This window comes from Malaclemys terrapin, chromosome 2 (assembly GCF_027887155.1).
Source record: "Malaclemys terrapin pileata isolate rMalTer1 chromosome 2, rMalTer1.hap1, whole genome shotgun sequence".
Taxonomy (NCBI): Eukaryota; Metazoa; Chordata; order Testudines; family Emydidae; genus Malaclemys; species Malaclemys terrapin.
The window spans coordinates 230,270,879-230,296,330 of record NC_071506.1 but is presented as its reverse complement, the minus strand read 5'-3'; the positions used below and the strand labels follow the sequence as shown (position 1 = coordinate 230,296,330).

General features: G+C 41.0%; 1 protein-coding gene across 1 annotated transcript in view; it reads left to right on the top strand.

Annotated features, from left to right (window-relative positions):
- HDAC9 (histone deacetylase 9) overlaps positions 1–25,452 on the top strand; it is a 641,420-nt gene that overhangs the window by 434,595 nt on the left and 181,373 nt on the right. Inside the window, exon 14 of the mRNA XM_054020255.1 lies at positions 25,041–25,218. Coding sequence (XP_053876230.1) covers positions 25,041–25,218 — 178 coding nt within the window. The remainder of the gene's footprint in view (positions 1–25,040; positions 25,219–25,452) is intronic.

Below are 25,452 nucleotides of genomic sequence, written 5' to 3'. Positions count from 1 at the left end.
AACGAGCCACTAGTTCTGAAATGTTGTTAAAGTTCTCTCTCATATTTAGTCTAAACAAATGTAATTTGTTTTCAGAGTTTAGTTTCTTCTGTAAAAATGTTATTGTGTGTTTTCCTTTAAGCAGAATGGCTGGGAGGGTTGCTTTTCTTTCTTTGAGTTCCTACAATTTTTATTTTTTAATGCAATATGATTGAACCTCCCTTTGAAGATTGTTTATGGAGAGCAAACAGATCTCCACCCTGTTTGTGGCTCACCACAACCTCGAGGAAGGTTAGCTGGAGAACACTAAAATAAAATGGTCATGGGAAGCCGCAAATCTTCAGACTTGGAATCTGTTGGCGTGTATTTCTGTGAAAATGTCCTCTGAGTGTGTTTGTGCATGTAGTACATATAATAGGGACAAAGTCCTCATTATATACTGTGTCTGCATGCGGTGAGGTTTTGTGCAGCGCTTGATAGACATAGCCCAAGGGGAAGGAGGCTAAGGTAGCTTTAAACCACCTTTTTATCCTCTCAATTCTGCACTGCTGCGGGGGTCCAACATAACCTACGTTGTGTAGCTCAAGCCAAACTACCTATAGGGGTAACACTACGTATAATCACTGTATGAAGTCTTTCATAAGCCTGATCCCTCCCACTCCTGGCCCATCCCCTCTAGCCAATGGCACCATGGGTTTGTGGAGGGGGCATTTTAAGACTTGATGGCTCTTTTACTCAGTTCCTTGTGCTGAAGGAGTTCTCGTCTGGCTGGATCTGGGACCATGGTTGAAGGGAATATCCCTCCCGGAATCACTCACTAAATTCAGTGAAGTTACTCCAATTTCCCCCCGCTGTACTGGACATGAGAGCAGAACTTAGGTCAGTCAATATAATAGCTCACTCTGAAGAAGACTCGGTGAAAAATAAATACATCCAGATTTTTACTGCACTGAATATGAAAACAAAGCATTTGTAACAATAAACATATTAGAGGATTAAGAAAACTTTCCATATATACAGTAGTTACCATTTACAAGTTGGCTTTTATGAAGAATTACGGAGCACTGAAGAGACAACTGTAGCAATGGTCAGGAAATACTATTTTTCTGTAGCTATGGTCTTCCACCTATGTTCTATTCATGATTTTCACCTTCTTTTGTTCCTAAGCACTCCTCTGTAAAGCAGTAGCATATTCCAGTCACAACTTTCAGTTATCCTCACTGGGATACATGAAGTCAGTGAGCTTTGGATCAGGCCCTGAATGGGCAAGTAACTTTCTCCAAAATTATCACCAATCTAGCCATTGAGAATAATTAGTATAGAGTTTCTTACCACAAGCACTGTATCTGAACCAGCATTAGTATTTTGAGCTTCTGCCACTGGTACTGGGATGACCATCATTGTGACAGGTCCTTCCCACTGCAACCTCTGTGACCCAAACCCTCATTTAGAGCAATCTGCCATGTTCCAGGATTTTGAGCACCCCAAGTTCTGTTACAGGTTGTAGTATGCATAAGTGAGTGGGAGACAGGAAGGGATGGTAAACTGAGCTTCAGATCTGACGTTGGACCCAAAGTTCATCAGTGAAGTAGGGAAGACAGGAGTTTGCTGTCTGGTGATAAAGATGCCGAGGAACTTTCTGGGTAGTACAGCTTAACTAACTAACTTTTCAGAGAATCATACCTGAGGAGATCTTCTCTTTCCTGTCATTTTTTCCCTCCAGTATCATGAGGAATTCTGTTTACACCAACCTGGGGAAACAGGTTCTAGACCAAATTCAACTGACATGATTGAACCAAATTCAGGTCCCATTCAGAGCAGACTTCCGTTGAATGTATTCAGAGTTTATAAATCTGGCAGTGACAGTGGTGTTCTTTTCTAAAGCAGAAACTTGTACCATGGTTGCTGGTAGCATACGGATGATAAGCATGTCACAGAGCACAACAATAATTGCAACAGAGGATGTGAGAGGTCATAGAGGAAAAAATAGCTGTCAAAAGAAAGGGGCCTGAGGAGAAAGCATAAGCAAATTTAACAATTAAAGGAATGGAGCACTAGACCCCACAAAGTATAGTTTGAAATTTTCTGGAGAACAGCATTCTAAGCATTTTGGGAAAGAGAAAAACCTATAGGTTTCAGAGTGGTAGCTATGTTAGTCTGTATCAGCAAAAACAAGGATTTAAAAGTGGCACCTTAGAGACTAACAACTTTATTTGGGCATAAGCTTTCATGGGCTAAAACCCACTTAATCAGATGCATGGAGTGGAAAATACAGAGGCAGGGATAAATACACAGCACATGAAAAGTTGGGAGTTGCCTTACCAAGTGGGGAAGGAGGGGTCAGAAAAAACTATATGAGGCAAACCCTGTGAAATGTTACACCTTCAGTACAATCCCTTTCTAGCAGCTGATCATTTTACTAAAATCATTATAACTAGTTTTGCACACTTGAGGTAGCAAGATGAAAGATTTATAGTTTGCACTGGATGTAATAGTATGAGAGGAATTTGTTGCCAAATGGGGCTGTGATTTGAATAGGGCGCCTTTGGTTTGGTTGGTGTGTTTGTTCTGTGGCTAGAGTTCACTAAAAGAAGTCTTTTGATGTGATGGCCAACGATAACTGTCTGGGGAGAGGAAGAAATCTAAATCCTCCATGTGTTAGAAAAAGAACAGAATGAAATACTTGGGTATGTAGAAAAAAAAAATAGGACAACAGATTCCATGATGGTGTGAAGTAGATCAAGTCATAGGGTGCTTATGTGATTTATCACCTTAAAAAAAATTATTGACACCAAATCATGGTAGTTAAAGAACTAACTGGACCTGTTTTTGAAGACAAGGGTGCTTGAGAAGAGGGGACAATAAGTTTGGAACAGAGTCCTGAGCTTTAGAAACAATTCTGCTGGTTTGGCTTAGTTTCCAATATCGTTGCCTACTTTTAAATCCTTTCAGCAGGACCTCACTCTATTCTGATGACCAGTGAGAATTCCTGTGGAGTAGATTAACCCAACATTTCTCCAACAGCCTAATCTGGTTTCAAAGTGAATTTTTAGCATTAGAATATAAACAGTAGCAAAACATTTAATATAATCATGAATCTAGGCTACAATTCCATATATTGTAGCTTTAAAAGTACCTTGAACTCTACAGGTTTCAGAGTAGCAGCCGTGTTAGTCTGTATCTGCAAAAAGAACAGGAGTACTTGTGGCACCTTAGAGACTAACAAATTTATTAGAGCATAAGCTTTCGTGGACTACAGCCCACTTCATATGCATCCGAAGAAGTGGGCTGTAGTCCACGAAAGCTTATGCTCTAATAAATTTGTTAGTCTCTAAGGTGCCACAAGTACTCCTGTTCTTTTTTCTTGAACTCTACAGCATAACTGAAATAAGACTTACAGTTCTTAGAAAGACCTGACATTTCTGCTCTAACCTAGAGCTGTATCTTTGAACTTTAAATGTGACTCCTGACTTGCCTGTGAGAATGGAGTTATCCATGTAACATCTTATCCTGTAAATCATTTGCTTAATGGACTCCCCCATTTGGGCTCCTTTTTTTATTGCTGGGGATGTGTCTTCAGAAAGAATGTGTCTGTATTCCCTCTCTCTCGCTTGGCATTCTCTCTACTTCTTTGACACTCCTTCTGACATTGAGAAACACCTTTGCACGTCATACCTAGCTTGAATTCTTGCAAAGCATAGACCATTCAAAGACTCTGGTTGAAAGTCTAGGCATCAATTTGCATGTCTTTTTAGGGATGGGAGACAGACAAGTCAAAAGCTTATTACTATTTAGCGTTGAATGAATGAGATCAAATGATTCTGTACCTGTCCTTTATTTTCACTTGATTTCACCAACAAAAGATATCAAGTGCCTGCTCTGATTCAAAAGTTTAAAGCAAACAAGAAATATGCTTTTGTAAACGTTTGTGGCACATGGGGTGAATGTTTAGTACAATGCATCAGGTTTAATCCACATAATCCCCACTAGGGGACATGGCAACAGGACACTCCAAGTTATTGGTACTACATGATCGGCCCATGGGAGCAAAACAGTAAAAGTTGTTCTGGAAAATGCTATTACACTAATAGTATTAAGGAAGGTGGCTAAGTTAGGTATTTTTTACATGGGGTGGTGGTTTAAACAAGTTTAGTTTGTTAGCCATTTCCACATGTACAAACCTCTGTTCAGTCATTTTATGGTTAAGGTAAAAACCACTAATGTGTTTTAGACACCTATTAGGGATATGCCTACATGCCTGTACGTATGTGGGTCACTTCCTAGAGGGCCCAGAATATAATGCAAATGTTCTTTGCCATGCAATGAAAACACATGTGTATTTACTTAATACTTCCATGTGCATCAGCTCTGTTTTATGGGTGAATAAGACTCATATAATTAATGATGTAGGCAGAGAGGGAGGTATAGGACATGGCAGAAATTCAGAATTTTATAATACACTCTCAAGCTTACTTCAGATTTCTCTGAATATTGGAAGATGAGGTGTGGGGTGGGGGAAGAGGGTTAAAATCAGAAAACTCCACCGCCCTCTGTAATCTGAGGGATGAAGTAAGGGTGCTTTAAAAATTACACAAGAAAGTCCTTAAAGTATTTGAAATATATTAAAAATAAAGTGTGCATAGATCTGTGTATGTCACTTTGTTGCCTTTTCTTGTATTACAGTTAGTTCAGAACTAAAAAAAAATACAGGGACTCTAGTAAATAGCATAATATAAAATTATATGTTATTTTTCCATGGGCTATTAATATCTTCTTACCGTGAGACTGCGCTGGTTGGTGGTTTCTGGCTTAGTGATACTTGGCTTGTAGGTAAAGGGAAAAAAAAAAAAAAAAAAAACACGAACTAGACCACCTCCAACATGAATACTGACCTCCAACTGCTATTTAACATAAATTATTTTTGGTTATTTCCAAATTTATCTTTCAATAGAAGATGAAGATGTTATGTCTTCCCAGCCTTATTCTGTTTAAGTTTATAGATCCTGAAATACTTTAATCATGCTTACCAATATCACGATCAAGTCAGTGTTAACCTTTGGATGCTGGATGGAATTCAGACTGTCATTCTTTGTGGCATTATAGTAGAAGATGTAGAACTGCCAGCAAGGAAGACAGAAGAACTCTCACCAATGGTCAGTCACATGAGACAGTGGGAACACCAGCACAGGACCAGTGCATAATGTGTTCCACTAGTACAGTACCTCTTATCCTTAAACATTTCTAAGTACATTTCATCCTAATCCAGCCCTTGCTTTTCTTTTATTATTATTCTTCCCCCACTTAAATAAGGAACAATGGTATTATTAAACATCAATGAGGTTCCATTGTTTGGAATAGAAGTTCCATCCAAGTTTTGGAGTCTAGTGCAAGATTGAATTTCACTTTCCTTTTGAACTTATGAGGAAACAGGACCATTGAAAACATTGCTGTGTAGACTGTGAATGTTAATGGTATTTAGTTATCGAAATAAAAACTATATGAGGGACTGCATGTCTGAGGGGGTTGGTAATTAGATACAGAGCCTTTCGCCTTTGCGTCACTGGTTCAAATCTGTCTCTTGTGGATCGTGACCGTGATCTGTTATAACCCAACTGTGCAGTGGCCTATATAAAATGAATGCATAGAAACTATCCCCCTGCCAGTGCAGAATTGCTCTCTGTGGTATGTTTTCTAGTTAGTAGTTTGTCCAGTTCCTAGTGTATAGTTGTCCATATTAAAAACCACTACAGCTGGCACTAACTGGCATCTAAGAAACTGTGCCTTGAAGATGCAGACATTTTGTGGAGTGGAGCTGCATCATTCAAATGAATGCTTTAGGAGGAACTCTGCACGCAGTGGAAATAGCCTTGCTGCTACACCACTTTCAGGGGTCAGGGTGTTGGGAAGTAAAACATACTCCCCTCACTGCTGGCCTCAGTTCCTTCCCACTCCTTATCGGGTGTCTTGTAGCCCAAAGGGTTCACAGAGGGAGTAATTCATGGCTATGAAGACTTAATTTTTCACTCCTAAAAGTCTCAACAATCTTGTTTCCTTAACTAAATGCCTGTGAGAAAATTGCAGGCCATCATTATGATATTTGGGAGTGTTCAGATCTGGGGCTTTGGTTCAGGTCATTATAGACAGAAGGGCCAGATATTAGTTCAGATATTGACTGGATTCAAAATTTCTCCCAAAGTTCGGAGTAGCTCCATGTAGAGGGGCTTAGTTTGGGCATCTCTCTAAAATGTAGGCATTTCAGTCAAGGCTTGATGGAAAAATCTCCCATTATTTCCTTTACAGTGGCCATTTGTAAGTAATTAATTGTATTCTATAGTGCCCCATACTAAGTGTGGGGAATTGCGCACACACACGCGCACACACACACACAAAGGCCAAGGGCAATATTAAAGATGGCTTTGTGGGGAATTTAATGGCTGTCACTGGCTATTGTGCCATAGATAGGTGTGGTTTCTACAGACTAAAAAACAAATTACAGTAGCCAATTTCAGAAGTAATGCAAAAGGCGGTATAAATTAGACCAGTTTTTTCTTTGGGATCTGAAGTTTAAGTGGGTGTAAGGAGGGGGCTACTTTAACTCACACTTTGGGCTCTCCAGCCTGTAAATGACACCACTTAGATAGTTTATCACAGGGTACAGTGGGCGGACGGGAGTCTGAGTGTAAGGAGGAATTATGCATGATTTTTGAATTTGGCCCAGTGTCCTGCCCCACAGATTTTCTAATCTAATGTTTCTTGTTAAAGATGTTGGAAATGCAAATCTATCATGTCTTTGAAGTGACTGAAAGTTAAATACCCCACCCTTGCCGGTTCAGTTTCATATAAACTAAACTTCCAGTGAGAGAGCCCCCTCTGAAGCGAGTTCCAGGACACCACCATGTAGTGTCCAGCAGGTGTTGCTGTAAGAGCAGCATGGCCTGCACTCTTTTCCAAGAGAAGCAAGTACAATCAGTGGGACTCCCATAAAATGCAGGTCTCTCTGTTGGCAGTGCAACTGACTGCTGCAGTTTTACTAGAGTGAACCCACTTCTGACATTCATTGTACTAAAAACTTTAGTAGATGAGAAATTAAACTGATGATAGGGAAGAGTCTTTTGATTTGAGAGCCATCAGAATCCTAATGGCTTTTAAAAAAAGACCAAAACAACTAATCCCACAATACAAAATTTGCAGTGCATTAGCAAAGGGAACACACCACTATTTTTTCCAAACAAAATCAAAGTGTTAAATTGTTTTTTAAATGCAGATTGAGGGAAATGAAATTAAGGGCAATAACCTAGTAGCCAAAAATAGCAAGAGAGACTGGAATGTTGGTAGCCAATTGCAAGCACAGAATCCAAGCAAAATATCTTGAATTGCTAGTACTGTAATAAATTACAGTTTTCACTTTTGTATTTTGTAAGTGAAAACAGCACTAAGTCAAGCTTGAGAAACGCAGAATAAATTATGACCTTTTTATTCATCTGCACCCATTACAAGTCCAAAGAACTACATGGTGGAGCAATAAATGAAACAGCTGAAGCAGAGTTAAAGACAAACAAAAGAGTAGTTGCATTAAGGGACAGATCCATCTCTAATGAAGGAGGGTTCCTGTGCGGCTGAAGAGTTAATTGTCAGGTAGCAATAGATGAAAGCCAAACAGTCTGTAGGATGGTCTGCTACAGTGGCTGTTATCTCATTTTCTTCCATGGATTAATTTTCCCTCTTTAACTTTAATGAGATAAAAGTCTAAGGGTAGGAGGTGGCCCTGGAGTGTTCAAAGGGCAAGAAGTGGTCAAGAGCTGGTTTATCTCAAACTTTGATTAGCCTATTTGATAAGTGATACTAAGCACCCCAATTGGTGACTGATTGAGAAACTTGGCCTCCCCCAGCAGGATAGTGAACACATAAACTCTCTCCTTTAGTTAGTATCTACCTTGGATAGGGGCAAGAGTGATTTATTTCCTGGCCAGGTCCTGGAGTGTATCTACTTTGATTGGCTCCCTTGATCTTGACATCAGTCATTTGGTTTTCAGAGAGAGGGGAACACAGAAGATAATGAAAGCTACATTAGAGAGGGCCTTACAGTTTTTGCAAATGGTATTTTATCTTCAAAGGCAAGTATCTTTCAACAGTAAAGGAGAATTTATTTCCTATGTTAACATGAAATACATTACTATTTTTTCCTTTGCCTTTACAACTTTGCTCCAGATTTTTCCTTCACTTGAACTGTAGTTAGTCTTGTTTAAAAACGGGGGTGGGGGGTGGAAGTGGGGGTGGAAGGAAGTGGCATGAAGTACAGCCCTCAAATACTGAATTAGACATGTTATGGTACTTTCCATACAGGTGCCCACAGGCAGCAGCCCAACGCAGAAGCTACCAGTCTAGCTTCTCCCAGACTATGTAGCCTAGACTAAGTCTACCCTAGGAATGAAAGACGAAAAGAGGAGAGTGTAAGGGGCCTAGCAAAATAAGAGCAGAGATGAAGACACCACCATTTGCAAGTCACACACATTACTGGCCGTTAGTGTGTAACTTTCATACAAGAATTCATGGCAGTAAAAAACCTGAAGAGTTAAATAAAACTAAAATATACTCCAGATTTGGGCCCTGGCAAATATCACCAGCACAGTGAACCTCCCTAGGATGACTCTATGCCAGCTCCTCCTTGACCTCCAGAGTAAAGGACAAACCTGGGGTGTATTGAGGAAGAGAATAGCTGCACCCTGCTATTCTCAGCAGGACAGCCCACAGAGCACAACTGCAGCCACAGTGTAAGTTAAAGCAGCCCAATGAGCATAGGGGGACCAAGACAGGTGACATATACAATGGAGAACTGGGACCATATTACCTTCCCCAGATTACTATAAAATGCACAAACTCCTAAAAAAAACAAAATGCACTTTAACATTACTAATTCTAACACAACAGAACTTCACTTAAATATGTCCTGTCAACCTCTCGGAAAATCCTTCAGCTGTCATCCAAAATTAGCTAAAGTAATTCACTCTAGCTCCAGAGTGAAGAACTTTCCTGCTTTCTCTTTGTTAAGCCACCCACCTGCTGATCTCCCTTGCTCAAAACCAAAAAACTGACACTTACCTAGATCTTCCAAGATAAACAATTTCAAATATGCCTCCACTGAGTCAAAAAAACCACCAGTTGCACTTTCTGAAAGTAATAGACAAACTCTATATTTAACTGAAGTGTTCCGTACTTTTGTCGTTTCCTTTATATCAGTGGGTAAGTACAGTACAATGTATTTTAAAAGTGAAGGACTTACAATCAAGACATTATCACATAATTGTAACTTAATATGTCAAGGGTATACAGTAGAACACCAGAGTTACGAACTGACCCATTAACCATACACCTCATTTGGAACCAGAAGTACGCAATCAGGCAGCAGCAGAGAAAAAACAAAACAAAAAAAGCAAATACAGTACAGTATTGTGTTAAATGTAAAATACTAAAAAATAAAGGGAAAGTTTAAAAAGGATTTGGCAAGGCAAGGAAGGTGTTATGGGCTTGTTTCTTTTAAATTAAGATGGTTAAAAGCAGCATTTTTCTTCTGCATGGTAAAGATTCAAAGGTGTATTAAGTCAATGTTCAGTTGTAAACTTTTGAAAGAACAGCCAGAACATTTTGTTCGGAGTTATGAACAATCTCCATTTCCAAGGAGTAACACTGAGGTTTACTCTAGCTACAAGATCTAAAATTGGATAAAATAGTTTCAAAACATTTCTCATTGGTGCCCTTTTATTAATCAGTATCTTTCCAGGCGTAGTAGGAATTAATATGCGGACTAAATCTTGTATGGAGATATTGATAATCTAGAGTCAAAGTATTTGCATTTCTAAGTGGAATACAACCCTCTGTCTGGGAGAACTAATCACTGAGATGTTGCCTGCAGAGTCAGGATATTCCTATTATAATCATATTTTCACTGGAGAGGAATTATATAAGTAGTTAGGACACACTATACAGCAAAAAAAATAAAACATCTCCCAAACAACAGCCCCCAGCAAAGTACAGGTCGTCTTCTGAAAGGTTTCATTTCCAGTCCTGTATGAGGATACAAAAGAGGTCACACTTACAGTAGAACAATCTCCCGCAAAGCACTGTACTGATCATGCCAGGTACTGCGCACTCCATACAAGGTACTGAAATAGCTCATCTTCCATTGAGGTGAATGAGAATGAAGGAGCTCAGCATCTCTCAAGATCAGACTCTAATTGGCCCTTGAAGCAAAATTAATATTCTGTACCCTGTACTTCTGCTTACAGTGATGAGCCTGGGGAGGATGTGTAAATTCACAGACAGGCAGAGAAGGGAGGCACCCGTGAGCAGGCAACACCAGTGAATGAACACAAAGCTACCAAAAAAAATCTTACACAAAAGTGAGGTGAACAAGCTACTTCCAGGATCCTTTAACTTGTGGCCGTAACAATTCTATAGCCAGTAAGCAAAGCTTTGTCAACGCTGCAAGGTCAGTCTTTATGTTAAAATAAACTGCTCTTGAGCAATGTCTCCAATGTATTAGAGAGAGACTATTCTTCACCATAAGGTATGCATGGCTTTTGGGGTTCCAGCTTCCCACACCTTGTGTGTACAGTTATTGAGGTCAATCCAAGGAAAATCTGACCATCCATTGAAGTCATATCCCTGCTGTGGTATCCTAGAACAATGATTCAATAGATAATCCATATACAAAATTCCTTGTTTGCTTTATTGGCTTCCTCTTTAAAAGAGACCAACTCTGGTGCAGTATAGGAGCTGGTAATCTGTGGGATAACCACCTTTCCCAAGAGTTCAATCTTTTGGCTATAGCAGTTAATCTCAATTTAGTGACCAACAATCCAGAATTTGAATACCACCAGCTGAGGATTTGCGGTGGCACCAACAGCAGAGAACACGGTGGCAGCAAGAGTGGCACAGCTGGGAGTATCCGCATGAAGCAGATGGGATGGAGATAGAACCCCTACACTGTGCTTTGAATGCAACCAGATTTTGTGCACAACATTGTAAGGGATGACTTCTTATTCTCTAAGTCCCGCGCTCAGTGTTTGCCAGCACAATCCAAAAAGGAGGATCTCCTTCCTCATACATGCTCCACCAAACTGCAATCCCATTTTAGAGGTTCTTTTTACTTGCTGTAAGTCCCCATCAGCAGACATGCAGAAGAGCTACTGGACAAAGAAATTAAAAAATACTATCTGTATGCAAGTATATAAAATTAGAAGAGATCTATAGCTGTGCATAAAATCCTTCATAAGAGTAAATGCGTTAATGTATTGGCAGATTCTAGTGTACGTTTGATGATAAATCATGACTTGGTTTCTCTCTTCTCCCTTCCCCCACCCAACAAAATGACTAAAAGCTTTCCCTCGTTCCTCCACCCTTTTTTAAAAAAAAAAAAAAAAAAAGTTAAAAGAACCTTTTAAAAATTCCTCATTCTTAATGCTCTGAAATGCATGGGTTCATAAAATTAAATTACAATATTTTTATCTGTTTGGGATCAGTACTGTTTCCTCCTTCGCCTCGTGTTTACTTTCCTGCAGTAGCTGACATCAAAATGTTTTCTGGAATGCTGGGACTAAATAAGTTATGCTTAACTCAATATCTAATGCAAATAGCCCTGGGGAAGCTTCAGCAACACAATCATAAAAGCTACAGTTTCTTTTAATAGCTTGCCACACTTTGCTGATATAGTATTTCTCTAATCACCAATCTTTACGTGCCTTCCTGACCTTGGAGCTCTCTGCCCAAATGACTTTGTGGTATCAAAGGCCTGTGTCATTGGAAGAGTGAATGGCTTTCATTTTTCCTCCTGAAACTTCCGGTTCCTGGCATCTGCAAAGAATTATTCCAAGTACTGTTTTGCTGCCTTGCGGCCAGTGCCCTGTAGTGGCCTGACTGATGGAAGTGACTTTTCCCAAAAAGGTTATTGTGGTCAGCAATAGGTGGGAGCTGCAGTCAGCATGAAATCAGCTCTGCTTTCTCAGCTGATTCTGTTTGACTATTAATTGTCACAGTGTCATTATGTTTGTGATAGTTTAATTACCATCTCTTTTTAGCAGACTTCAAATAAACTGGGTCTTTACCATGTTATATAGGTATGCTCTATCAGAGCAGGGGCTTTGAAAAAAGCCAGCCGCAGATTCAGAAAGCATCATGTTGCAATGAACAAGGCTATTCAATTTAGTTGCATCTGAAGAAGTGGTTTTTTACCCACGAAAGCTTATGCCCAAATAAATCTGTTAGTCTTTAAAGTGCCACCGGACTCCTCGTTGTTTTTGTGGATACAGACTAACATGGCTATCCCTCTGATACTTAAGGCTATTCAATGTCTATGTTTGAAGATTTTTGTAGCACTTGTTGAAGTGAGGCAGAGGGGCTATTCTTCAGAACACTTTATATAGTACGTGGAGGCCAAAAATCCATGAATGGATCTGCAGTGACATTTATTAAAATGCGCATTGACTTTCTGGGTAGATAGTTACAGAAGGGACAAGCCAGATTAAAAAAAAAAAAAAAAAAGAAAGAAAGAAAAAGGAAAGCCCTTGAATACGGTCTCTATTCAGGAAAACAAATGTTTCACACTAATAGCTGAAAACAAAACAACAAGTAATTCTGTTTCTGGGAACCCTGCACACCAACATTGGGTTAAAGGATGATTTCCAAGTTACATGAGACAGACAGTGGTTGGATTCACATTCTCAGCAATGGGAGCTACATTATTTGTGAATATTGCAGTCAGACCCATACTAAGCAAACAATCTAACTTCTCTTCCGCCACTGCCCTTGCTCCTCAGTTCCATCTCATTGGGTTTTTTAACTCTTATATCTGTTATATGATTAGCCCTATCTAGATAACCCCAGATAATTCTTGTGGGAGGGCCAAGATTTGTGCTGGAACAAATTGTGAGAAATGCACCACATTTTTTTTTTGGTGGTGGGTTCAACAATAAAAAGATCCCTTTTCCATTATTTTATTATTTGTATTACAGTAGCATGTAAAGACCCCAACTGAGGTTAGGAGCCCACTTTGTTACACGCTGAACAATTGCACAGTAAAAGACATTCCTTGCCTTCACAAATTTACAATCTAAATGGACAGCACAGATGAAGGGGAAACAAAGGCACAGAGAAGTTAAGTGACATGCCCAGGGTCACACAGCTGGTCAGTGACGGCTGCAAACAGAACCCAGGTTTTAGTATTCCCAGTCTAGTTCTCTGTTCACTGGGCCACCCCGCCCCAAGAATATTCTATTTATTTATTTAAGTTCTCAGCAGACTCAAGTCTAGACACAAAACAAACAAAAATGGACTCCAATCTGAATCCTCCCCTGCCCTGCAAAGAAGCACCAGGGCTTTGAACCATTCACCCAAGTAAACATTTTCCCTGCATCTCTCTACCACCTTTCTTTAGAGCACAGCAGCTCCTTTTATTAAGAACAAGATCCACCTGCTTCTCTCCTTGTCTGCGTCCTGGCACCCACTAGTGCCTTCTCCCTTTCCATAACCAGAGGGAAGGAGGTAGCCACTGTGCCCAGTTATTTCCTGCAGGTTGTTTCCTTCACATCCACCTCCCATCAGTGTAATTAAAAAAAAAAAAACGCAGCATGGTTTTGGTCCCAGAGGCCTCCTTGTCCACTTCTTTAGATTCCCAATGGACCTGTATGCTACATACACACAAAACCATCTGAAAGGTGATAACTTTCTAAGGGCCATTATCTCAAGGACATTGGCATTATCTTCCCACGGTCGTGCAAAACAGATAAGGCATAAAACTGAAGAGCCAGCTACCATGGTATGTGATCTTGGGATTGGAGTCCTCATGGCCTATAGCCAGTGCAGAGATGCATGATCAGTTGCAGAATGACTGAGTTCCCAAACAAACAATACATTGCAGTGAATGTGCACTATATCCTGGATTCCAAACCTCTATGGACACAGATCACTAAGATCCTGAGAGCATCATGCATTGATACAATAGTAGAGGCACACATTTCTGAATAATCACACTCCAACTAGGGGTGGAATTGATTAATACTGTATGTGCTGGTCAGATGCTGGTAACAGACCCCTGTGGCAATCAGGCTGATCATTTTTGTTCCCTTAATTTTCGTGGGCAAGTGCCCAGTGACTGCAATCACAGGTGAAGGTCTGAGCTTGGCATCCTAGATACACACCAGGAGTCCTTGTCCTCCTGACTACCTCCCTGATCCCATCACACTATCCACAGTGATTCCTTAGCCTGCTTGGCTGTCTGTCCCAGCACTCAAGACTTCAGATATGGGCATGTGGCTTCTCAGGACACTCAGCACTAGGTACTCTTCAATCCTCTGTGAGGCATTAGCCAGCAGAGTCTGCTGGTACCAATAAAACCAGCTCTGCACTTTCATAGGCAGAACATCCCAAGTGCAATACAAATACCATAGAATACAATAATGCCTAGTCTAGCCATCACCGTTTGAATCTCTGGTTTCAGCCCATGGACTGCAGCATGCCAGTAGTTATATAGGTACATTTTTATTAGGAAACATAGTCCAGGTGAAATTATTGAACAACTAAATCCTAAAGACAGAACAGGAAAATCAAAAAGGGGTTAAGAAATGTAATGGAACAATACCAACAAACAGGTAAACATCTGTTGGCAGGAATAAGCAGGCACAACCCTGTTTTTCAGCATCTCAGGATTTACTTTTTATGAATTTTTATTTAAATATACTGCATAAACTATATGATTTAGTTTGTCATTGGCCCCAAATCAAGAACACTTGGGGACAACTGTAACATTACCCTGAGTGAACACAGGGCCAACATAATTAGGAATAAAGACGTGAGATGCAAGGGGAAATCGTCTGCATAACTTCACTTGGTAAACACCCCCATGGAAAGTGGCATGTAGGAAATCTGCATAATAACAAACCTGTCACAAATCAAGGACAACTAAATAGAACAATTAGAATTAACATTTTGCTTTGACTGGTTTTTAAGGCTCTTTTCACTTTTACTATATGCAGTTAAAATTGTGCTTTTTGACTTATGGCAACATTATCTATTACATTTTTCCTCTAACTTTGTTTGGGCTTTAGAAATACTCTTTTCTTTTTTGGGTTTTGTTTTGAAGAGTAGCTGGTAAAAGCCAAATTCTGCACTTCCTTATCCTAGTGTAAATCCAGAGTAACTCTAGTGACTTGAATGGAGTTAATCTAGATTTACACCAAAAGCTAAATTGGGAAAAGTGTGTGTGTGTGTGCATTTTAAAATATTTAAAAATATATATATATTCTGTTCCTTCTCTAGTTTGTTCCTTTTCAGCTTCTCTAATGGTTGCCAATTCTTGTGATTTTAACAAAAGTTTTGTGATATGTGAGGATTTATTAAAGTCCCACCTTTTTGAGAAGCCAGATTATGTGAGAAACTCAGCTTTCAGTTACATAAAAAATAAGTTTCTTGTCCCCATGGTATTAGAGAAAAGTCTGAAAAGATGACCCAAATGCACACTAAAGGCTTAAACAACAGAAGGCAAATAAAAAGAAGTCCAAATATATTAATTTTAAAACATCTTTTGATTTTTAAGCTCATCTCATTATTGTGGGGGCTTTTTTTTTTTTTTTTAAATGTTTGGAGTTGGCAATACTGCTCTCACTGGTTCACTTCAATCCCTAGTCTTTTTTTTAAGTCTTGTCTTAAGTGGAATATGCATCTACTAATGTTTAAAAGAGTCAAACATGTTATGTTTGTGTGAGATCAAAGAAGGTCACCCATCCTTACCATGCAACATAATAACTATTATGATTATTTCTGAAATGTACTCTGCCATCCTTGGTCGAAGGTCGGTTGGAGAGTCAAGAAATTGGAGACTACACTTTATTTTGCAGTCTATAATATAGTATGTGCTAACACAGCACTATTTTCCAATTTTTTTTATCCTCTACTTTTTCCTAGATCAGCAAGTATAGATTTCCCCCCTCCCCTCAATCAATTAACCCCCTCTGGTAGTGTTTTATTTTCTCTTCATATTAAATACAGTGAAACCAGAGGATTCCACTTGTAATAGACAATCCTGGTCTTTAGTGAACATTTTAAACTCTCCCCAAGGTTTCCAGTACAATTCTGTTCTAACTTCAGTTAAACATCCACTCTACCCATCAACTGATACTTGCTGGTGATTACAAGTGAGAAAAAAAAAGGGGGGGGGGAGTGGGTTTTTGTTCTTTCTTGATTCAGAATTATGTATAGAGACGGTCTGGAAAGCTTTCAGTTTTATTTTCTCAAGGCTCTTTCCCACCCCTGTATATTTTTTATTTATATTGGGGGGGGGGGGGAGAATATCAGATCTTGTGTCCTGAAAGACTTTATGATGACTGAAGAACTAGTGAAGTGATGACATCACAAAAGCCACGGGGGTGAAAGTTGAGCTCTTGAGAGGGGAAGGGATTTTGAGTCAGACTGTTTAAAATTCTCCTTGGGTGGGGTAGGGTAAGGGGGGGGGGTGTTTTTGTTATTATTAACCCCCTGTTAAACTCCAATGACTAATATTTTGGAGAAAGGAAGTCTGTCAAGGATTCAAATCCCACTATAGGTAAGGCATGAGAACTAACAATATGCATCTCTGAAACCCTCAAAAAATCCTCAAGAAAAACAAGGCAAGACCAGAATTGACATCTAATATTTCTAAGGTTAAATATCCAGGTTTAAAAAAAACAAACAGCCCTTTTTTATTATTCACAGAAAACAATTGTGTACAGATGATGGCAGCCCTAAAGGCTGGCTGAGTTTGTGCTCCAGTTGCAGGGGCACAGGATTGCTGAGCTGTAAAAATGTGTTGGCCACTTCTCTCTCTCCAGAATGCCCTCTGAGCGGAGGGCTCCTACAGAGGAGATGCAGTTCTGGCATAGCAGTGTTCTGCACAGGACAGAAGAGAATTTTTGCTAGGAGGCTTATGCCTCCCTTAAGGCAACTATGAATCTGGTCCTTTGTGCGTTCATATGTATGGTGGTATATTGAATAAAGAGTTACCAGCATTTCCTTCATACAATGGGGCTTGAGACTTCTCCTGTTTGTATCACAGGAAATCTTGAAGCCAGTAGAGTTACACCAGTATGAAAGCAATGAAGTAAAAGTAGAATCAGGCCATGTAGATTATCAGAGCACATGGCCTATTGCTCAATTTAGTCCATACACTATACTTTCTGCACAGAATGAAGGCCAAATATTTTTATTTAAAAAAATAAATTGTGCTCATTATTAAAACATATTTATTATACCAAAAATGAATTAACTGAGCAGAAACAAAAATGAAAGGGCTTTATGCTTATGATCAGGGATGAAGTGATTCAGATAAAATAACCCACTCATACGGGTTTGACAGGGTTTTTGGAGACGATGGAGGATATAAACTTCCTGTAACTATGAATGGGTGGACAAGAGGCTTTTGTAGATGGTTGGCTGGCCAGATTCTTATCTGAATTTTTTAATGCTGCTGGGGTTATGTGACTATTATTTATGTGTTAGTGCATGTAGAGCCTTGTATATGCATCTTAAATATATATTTTCTTCTAGCTTGAATTGAATGTAAAATATGGAGATACATTAGTTTCTAGTAGTGTTCACTTTTGTGCATCTCTGCATTTCTTGTTTCTGGTATGGAAAGCATCAAAATACTGAGGGAGATCCTTGTGCTATATATAGCCTGAGAAGGTACCAGAAATCTTTTTTTTATTCATGAGGTTTCCAACCTGTTTTGTTTTTTACCTCCAGAATGTCTAAATATTTATGAGAAGGTTGAGTCAAGAATCCAACCTTAGATGAAGTACCACATTTACCAGAGTGCATGGTGTGTTCAGTTTCCGTAAAGCTGGTATTCTGGTAAAGAGGGCAGAAGTCAAATACTTGCAGCTACACCTGTGGGAAAACATCAGGTCTTACACAGAACAGGAAGCAAAAAAGCCCCCGGGTGGCTTTGGAGCCTCCTTGCCACAGTATCTCTCTGTCACTCCTAGACATCACTTCCCACTGTGGCTTTCCTCTTCATTCCTGTCTGCCTTCAGCCTAGTGACTGTCTTAGTCCCACTCTTTCCTGCTGCCTCCTTTTTCACACAGTCAGGGCCACACACCTGTTTCCTCCATTTCCACTAAGTATTGCCTCCCTTGGGTTAGGGTACCAGAGAGTCCTGTTCTTTACTTTTCCCACATGCCTGACTCCTTCACATCCGTCAGGTCAGGGCCCCAATCTTGTTCTCTCCCTCCTTTTGTGAATGTGTTATTTACTTATTTTTAAATGACGTGTGGATTGCTATAAATATATTTTAAATGGTTAATTTCTGAGGTTTTCTTTAAAATGATGGAAATTTGTGGTTTTGTGTTTGTTTTCTTTTTTTACAATGGCATTGCTGGGGTTTTGCAGTTTTACATGTGGTTTTTCAAATGAGGGCCAACTTAAAAATGTAACCTTAAGATCTACATTATCAAAGGTTCCTCACGGGTTTCTACTTGTATGTAGTTTTGCATTGACAAGTCACTTGTGTGAAACATATTTGTGCACTCTTACTTGTGAATGTATATATGCTTATTTATGTGCACAAAACCTATTTTTGCAAAATTTCTAAGAGCGAATAGGATTCTGGGTTGTTTTTTTAATAAACATTCTTGTTCAGGAGTGTCTGCATCTAGAACTTTCTTCTGGAAAGACAAAGATAGGGCTCAGCTGTGAAATTTGGATCCAGGTCCTGGATTGTAACCTGACCCCAACTTCTAATATTTGTTCAAAGTTTGGGGTTGTTCAGATCTAGGGCTTTGGTTTAGATCCACAAAGGGGCAGGAGTGGCGCCAGGGTTTTTGGCGCCCTAGGCGGGGGTCCTTCCGTGCTCTCAGTCGTCGTCGGCAATTCTGCGACGGGGGGGGGTCCTTCCACGCTCCTGGTCTTTGGGGCACTTCAGCGGCAGGTCCCGGAGTGAGTGAAGGACCCACTGCAGAAATGCCGCCGAAGACCTGGAGTGCAGAAGGACACCTCCCCCCCCACAAAATTGCCGCCGAGGGTGGCAAAATGCCACCCCCCCAAATCCTGGTGCCCTAGGCGACTGCCTAGGTCGCCTAAATGGAAGCTCCGGCCCTGCAAAGGGGACTGTACAAGAGAAGATAATTCCTAGCTCTCACAGAGCGCTTTTCATCAGTAGATCTGAAAATCAGTTTACAAAGTCTCATTCTTACCATTTTATGGATAGGGAAACCGAGGCACAGGGTAGTGAAGTGACTTCACTATCACAGCAGGTCAGCAGCACAGTTGAGAACAGACCCCATGTCTTCTGAGTCCCAGTCTGGTGCTCTCTCCTGCAAGCAACACTGCCTCCCCTCCTCAATAACGCAGGTTTCTCAGCTGATTTAGTAACGTGTTCCATTACTACTTACAGGAAACACGCTAGGCAAGTTTCAGAGTGGTAGCCATGTTCGTTTTTACACTAGGCAAGAACATATGATCTCAAAAAGGAGATGGACAGGACAAGTTTCCTGCTCTTCTCACTCTGAATCCTAAGCAGGGAAAAGAAGTTGACACTCACTTATTAGAAAAATACAGTCTTCTAATCACCCATCATTCCCTGGGAAACCTGGGCATAAGATTCCTCCATTTCAGAGTGAGAACCTGGAGAGGAAAGGTCTCTTCTCCTTACTAAATGGAAGTGCACTACACCAAGGTCCCTAGCAGGAGTGGAAATCGCCACCCCCCAGGTGATCCCTACATTGCCTTGGCTGGGGGAGTGCGTGCCCTGAACTCCACAGCCGGGGCGCGGGACACTGCCGAGACGAAGACTCGGCACCACGTAAGCTCGGATCTGGTGATGGTAAAACTAGCCAGGACAGGGTGGCTGGAGAGAGCCCAGCCAGGCGGTTGGGCTTAGTCCCGGCTCTCCCATGCACACCTTTTGCACCGGGCTCGCCCTCCCTGCGCGCCCGAGCACGAACTAGTAAGACATTGCTCCCTGGGCTGGTCCCACACCGCCTCGCTGCCTGAAGGAGCCTCGCCCGGCCGCGCAATGCGCCGCCTTGCCACCTCTCGTCCTACTGCCTTCCGCGAGTCCCTCGGTCCCGCCGAAGCGCGTCGAGCTACCTCTGTCGGCCGCGCAGGTTCCGGGCTGACCCGAAACGAGTGCTGCAGTTCCGCCTTCCGCCGCCAGATGCTGCTCTTGGCAGCCTGAGCGGGGGCCGGGGAGGCGGCAGAGGCTGGGGCTTCGCGCGCTGCCCGTGCAGAGCGTGGGCCAACTACAGGGGCAGCTCCTAGCAGCCTCCTGGGTTCCATGCGCTGAGGAGGCGCCAAGGGGCGCGGAGAAGACCCTCCCCTCACCAGCATCCTCCTCCTGCACCGCTCCAGGCGCAGTGTGCAGGGAGAGGCAGCTGCAAGCGGGCCTCCAGGCCAGAGAGAGGAGAGGGCGCTGAGCAGAGATCACGGCCAGGGGAAGGTGCCTGGCCTGCAGCAGGGGAGGCAGGGTCATCATCAGCCCTTAGAAGTGAGGAGGAGGAGGGCTCCACCCTGTGCATGTATTTATTTTTATTTCCAGAAACCACCTGGAAATACCAGTGCACAAAAAGGGGCCACTTCCACCAGGGCCGGCTCCAGGCACCAGCCTTCCAAGCATATGTTTGGGGCAGCACCTGGAGGGGGGCGGCGCTTACCGGGGAGAGCGGGGCCGCGGCCGGGCTCCCCGCCCTCCTCCCAGCGCTCTGGCCAGTCGGGGAGAGCAGGGCCCTGGCACGGCTCACCGCCCTCCCATGCTGTGCTCCCCGCAGGGGGCGGGGGGAGGCTTTTTTGCCTGGGGCGGCAAAAAAGCCAGAGCCGGCCCTGACTTCCACAGAGTTGACAACATTTTTATGCCGATCAGATGAGTTTTGGACTTGCAGGGTTGGCAACACTGAGGCCATCACATTTTAAAAAGGACTAACATGATTAATGGACATTTACGCCTGTTACAGCTCTGAGCACTATGTGCTAGAACAGTGGTTTTCAACTTAGTCTGTGCACGCGAGGGGTCCACGGAACAATGGCTAAGATTTCCAAAGGGGTCTGTGCCTCCATTTAAAATAACCACTGTGTTAGAAGCACATCCATAGAAGGTGCTGTAGATGGTTATAAAGCATGGGCATAAGCTACCTGTTTCACCAGCTTGACTTCTGACAGCAATTCATTAACACAGATTTCAATCTTAGGAAATTCAAAATTTTGAACATTTTACGGGGATATAAATAAAAAAGGTTTCCCTGAAAACCAATGCCAATGAAGAAATAATCCTGTGCAAAGCCTGAAAAGCAGTTTTCAGTGTAAAATAATTATATCAGAAAATAAACAAAATATTGGAAAGAGAAATTTGAGCTCATTGTTGTGCTATTTCTAAATATACAAGGGGAGGTACTCAAATTTGTAGACTAAAACTATCATGATAAAGTGAACAGATAAAACAGTACAGAAACTACATAACTGTTTAGAACAACAGCAAGTAGGCTGGTAGGGTTCCAGGTGAAAAAACAACAATCTTCTAGAAGAGCATAAATGCACCTATTCTTTACTATACACAGAACAAAATAATCAATAGAGCAGAAGAAAGTACTGCAGGTGGTACTAAACCTTATAGCAGTTTTACAGTGAACAGAAGGAACCCCTGATCTCATCTTGAAAATTATAACTTCCTGACAACAACAAAATTGACTTACCTTGCTGAACATCAGGTAGCAACTTTCAGACCCATTGGAAACAAAGGAAATAGCTCTCATTAAAATCCATAGTCTATACAAAGAATCACATTTTTATATAACCTTCCTAGGAAAAAACACATAAGCCCCTACAGGGAGACTCACATCAAGTCTAAACTGAGATCGATTCCCTACAAGCAACAATTATCATGGTAATACTGGGAGAACAACAAGAATGTAACTTACCTATCTCCAAAAGACCCAGCTCCCTTTTAGATACTGCTTTGAAAATCCTCCTCAAAATAATTACTAAGGGCCTAATCCAATGTCAAGAGAATTTAATGGATATCTTTTTACTGCCTTGGATAGTTTTTGGATCAGGCCCTAATTGCCTAACTCAACTAATGAACTAATCTCATGCACCTGGAACAAACAGGCTTCATGCAGGGAGGACAAGGCTCAGATAACCTAAGAAATGTTCCAGATATATTTATACAAATCACTAACTACAGATGTGCAGACAGTTCTCTTGTCCTATCTCTGGACACATGGACATGTGTTCACAGTGCTACAGCACAGGGAATCCAAGGATGAATTCATAGTATTGAGTTAAGCATCATCCTTCCAAGTCCACGTGCACTTTCTGGGAAACCAGATAAGGGTGTTAATTAACCCCGCTACTCTATACATTAGCAATTAAACCCCTAGCCAGTGTGATACAGCATTATTCACAGATTCAGGGCATAAATATATAGGGGAGGAGGAATTTCCGAATGCACTGCTATTTATCAAAAAATCAAAGAGCTCAGTGGCTGTGCTCTTTAACCTAATTCTGGAATTCAATCTAAATCTCTGGCTCAAAACTAATCAAACCTAAAACAGAAGCCATGATGATAAGAGGACATCCGCTTGGTATCTAAAATCTTGATTCTTAAAGTAAAAGGGGCTTTGTGATATCTTGAAAGAATAATCCACCCCAAAATGAATCCCCTTATACAAATTACTACAAGTTATTTTAACAAATTTTAGAAGCTATGCACAGATTATTAGTTCTAGTGTTAACCTAGCAGTAGAGCAGTGGCTATTAAAATGAATATCCTACCACGATTCCTCTTCCTTTTCTAAACTGGTTATGTCAAATAAGCTTGTTGCAATTTCTAGATACTTGTATAGGTTTATGTGAGGACAGACTTTAGCAGGATAAGAAACCCAGGAATTAGCTTCTCTCTCAGTCTTCAGCAAATTTTATCAGAAACTCGTGCTAAAATATCTGGTAGACAAGCTGTTAGATACAATACACTCAGCTTGATACACGTAGAAAAATCAGTCCATCTGGCTACAATTGAAAACAGTATCCTTTATAGATACCATGTAGCTCAAACACAAATATAGAGTGCACTAAGGTCAAAAGTACTGTAACTGTTTAAAAGCACATAAAAAATATTGGATGTCCAATGTCCCTCTCCTCTTGAATTCACATATCCAGGTTCTCAGACTTTGCTCCTGCTTTCTCCCAGGAAACCATAGCTAGAGGTGAACAGAATAAACTCACTTAGATCGACTCTGCCTCTGTCCTCCACAGATAGAATGTTTCCTCTTTATCCTGCCAATGCACAACTATTCCATCCCTTCGATGAGCACTTCACACAGCTATGGCTACAAAAGACTCATTCAATCTGGTGCACAACACATATCTTCACTATCACATTATGCCACTTCAGCAGGTGGGTTAAAACAACATACTATTAAGCATTTTTGGCAAGGGGGATTCCTTTGTGTGTCTGGTGCCTGTGATATGTTCATAAAGGAGTTGGGTGCAGTGATTTCTTGAGCTATTACCAAGTAACTCTGAATTTATAACACCCTACACCACCACCACCGAAAGAAAAGAAAGAAAGAAAATAGTTCATGACTTAAAACCAAGCAACTTTCTGTAAAAGCTCTTTTTATTTATTTGCATTTTCTTTCTATGTTGCATAATTTTATGGCAATACAACTAGGCAGTTTATCCTCTGTGACTCAACATCATCTCACTGAAGTGGGGACTCTGGGTATTAATGTGGGTGAGGGGGCTTTCATGTCTGTTAACCGTTGGTTCCCATTTCATCTCTTCTTGAATACCCCTCTTTTGAGCATCTGTCCCTTGGAAAAGCTTTAATTCCCTCTCCCACAGGACCGCCACTTACACTTCGAGGAATCTTGGATTCATTCTATAGCTAGCTAGGGGAAATAGTGTACTCCCGCCTGCTTTTGTGTACAAACTGAACTCTGCTTCCGCTCTCTGAGCATTGAAAAATACCTTCTATGGCAGTCCAGGCCTTTGGCAAAGTGGACTTGCTATTGCACCCAGGTCTGCAGCAGTACTAAATGAGCCAATGCATTGATTATATGTTCCTTAGTTCCAAATAAAATCAGTAAACATAAGTGCCTGGTGAAGAAAAATGCAGCGTATAGCCCTAAAATGGAGATCTATATTTCAGTTATTTTAGAGCTAAATATTTTTGTAAAAATCTGTTTTGCACCATCAGTTTTGCATCAGCAATCAGTTGTGGGCCTAGGAATGTGCATAAAAAATTAAGACTTGGGACAAAATTCTGGCTGTATTGAAGACAATGACAAAACTCACATTGACTTCAGTAAGGCTAGAGTTTCACCCAAGAGTGCATTGAAAAATTTTGAGTTTCCACATTTTTTGACAAACAAAAAGGGGATAAATCTACCTTCCCTTATCTTCTCACATCTGTCTACTGTGTGGTTCTTCCACGTTCCTCGAATGCATCTGGTACTGTCAGCAACAGGTTACTGGACCAGATGGACTTTACATCTGAGCGAGCATGGCGATTCCTACGTTCCTAAATTTTTCACAAAAATTTATGTTCAAATGTTTCTCATTTTCCAGACATCTTGATGAAAATTAAATCAAGGCCTTTGTAAAATTTGGCCCACTAGATTCAACAAATTAAGTGCAGGTGCTTAGAATCCTTCTCTTAGAATGAGGTACTGTAGGAAGATTTTTTTTTCTCCCTCACATAGACTTATAACAGTACAGAGCCTGCTTAATATTATGTTATCAACTTATTAGAAAAGTCTTCAGTCAAATGTTACTCTGTGTGGGTAGAGCTGTTTCTTTCCATCAGTGAGAATTGAGAGATTGCCTGCCATCACATAGTATTCAGCAGTGCGGGCAGCCCCTCAGTGTCAGTGTGAAAACATCTGTTGAATGGATTTATTGACTAGGTCTTAGGTGGTTTTTTTTTTCACACTGTTTATTACAGCCCTGACCTAATGAACTTAATTTGTTGACATGTTTCTCTCAGTGTCTTACTTGATCCCTTCTCACATTTCGTTCTACTGTGCTGTTTTCTTGGCAACAGCAGATCCTGGAGCATCAGCGTATCCACCAGTTGCAAATGTACCAGGCTCAGATGGCTACAGTTGGCATGGCAGGATTAGATAAACATCGGCCTGTTTCCAGGACCCAGTCTTCCCCTGCTGCTTCCACATTACCTCATCCAGCAATGGACCGGCCCATCCAGCCTGTCTACATGACTGGTAGGATTCCCTAAGGACCTCTTTTAATAGGCAGAGTAAATGCACTGTTCATGTGGGATCAACTGATTTAAATGCCTTGAATATCTCCTGTAGCAATGCATTCATTTTTAACCTCACCATTACTGGGTTTTATGATGCTTTATTGGCATTAAATCAACCAATGCAGCTGATAAATCACAGGGTTAATATTCACACAGTCATAAATTATTATCGTCCACTGGCTCTGGCAATGTA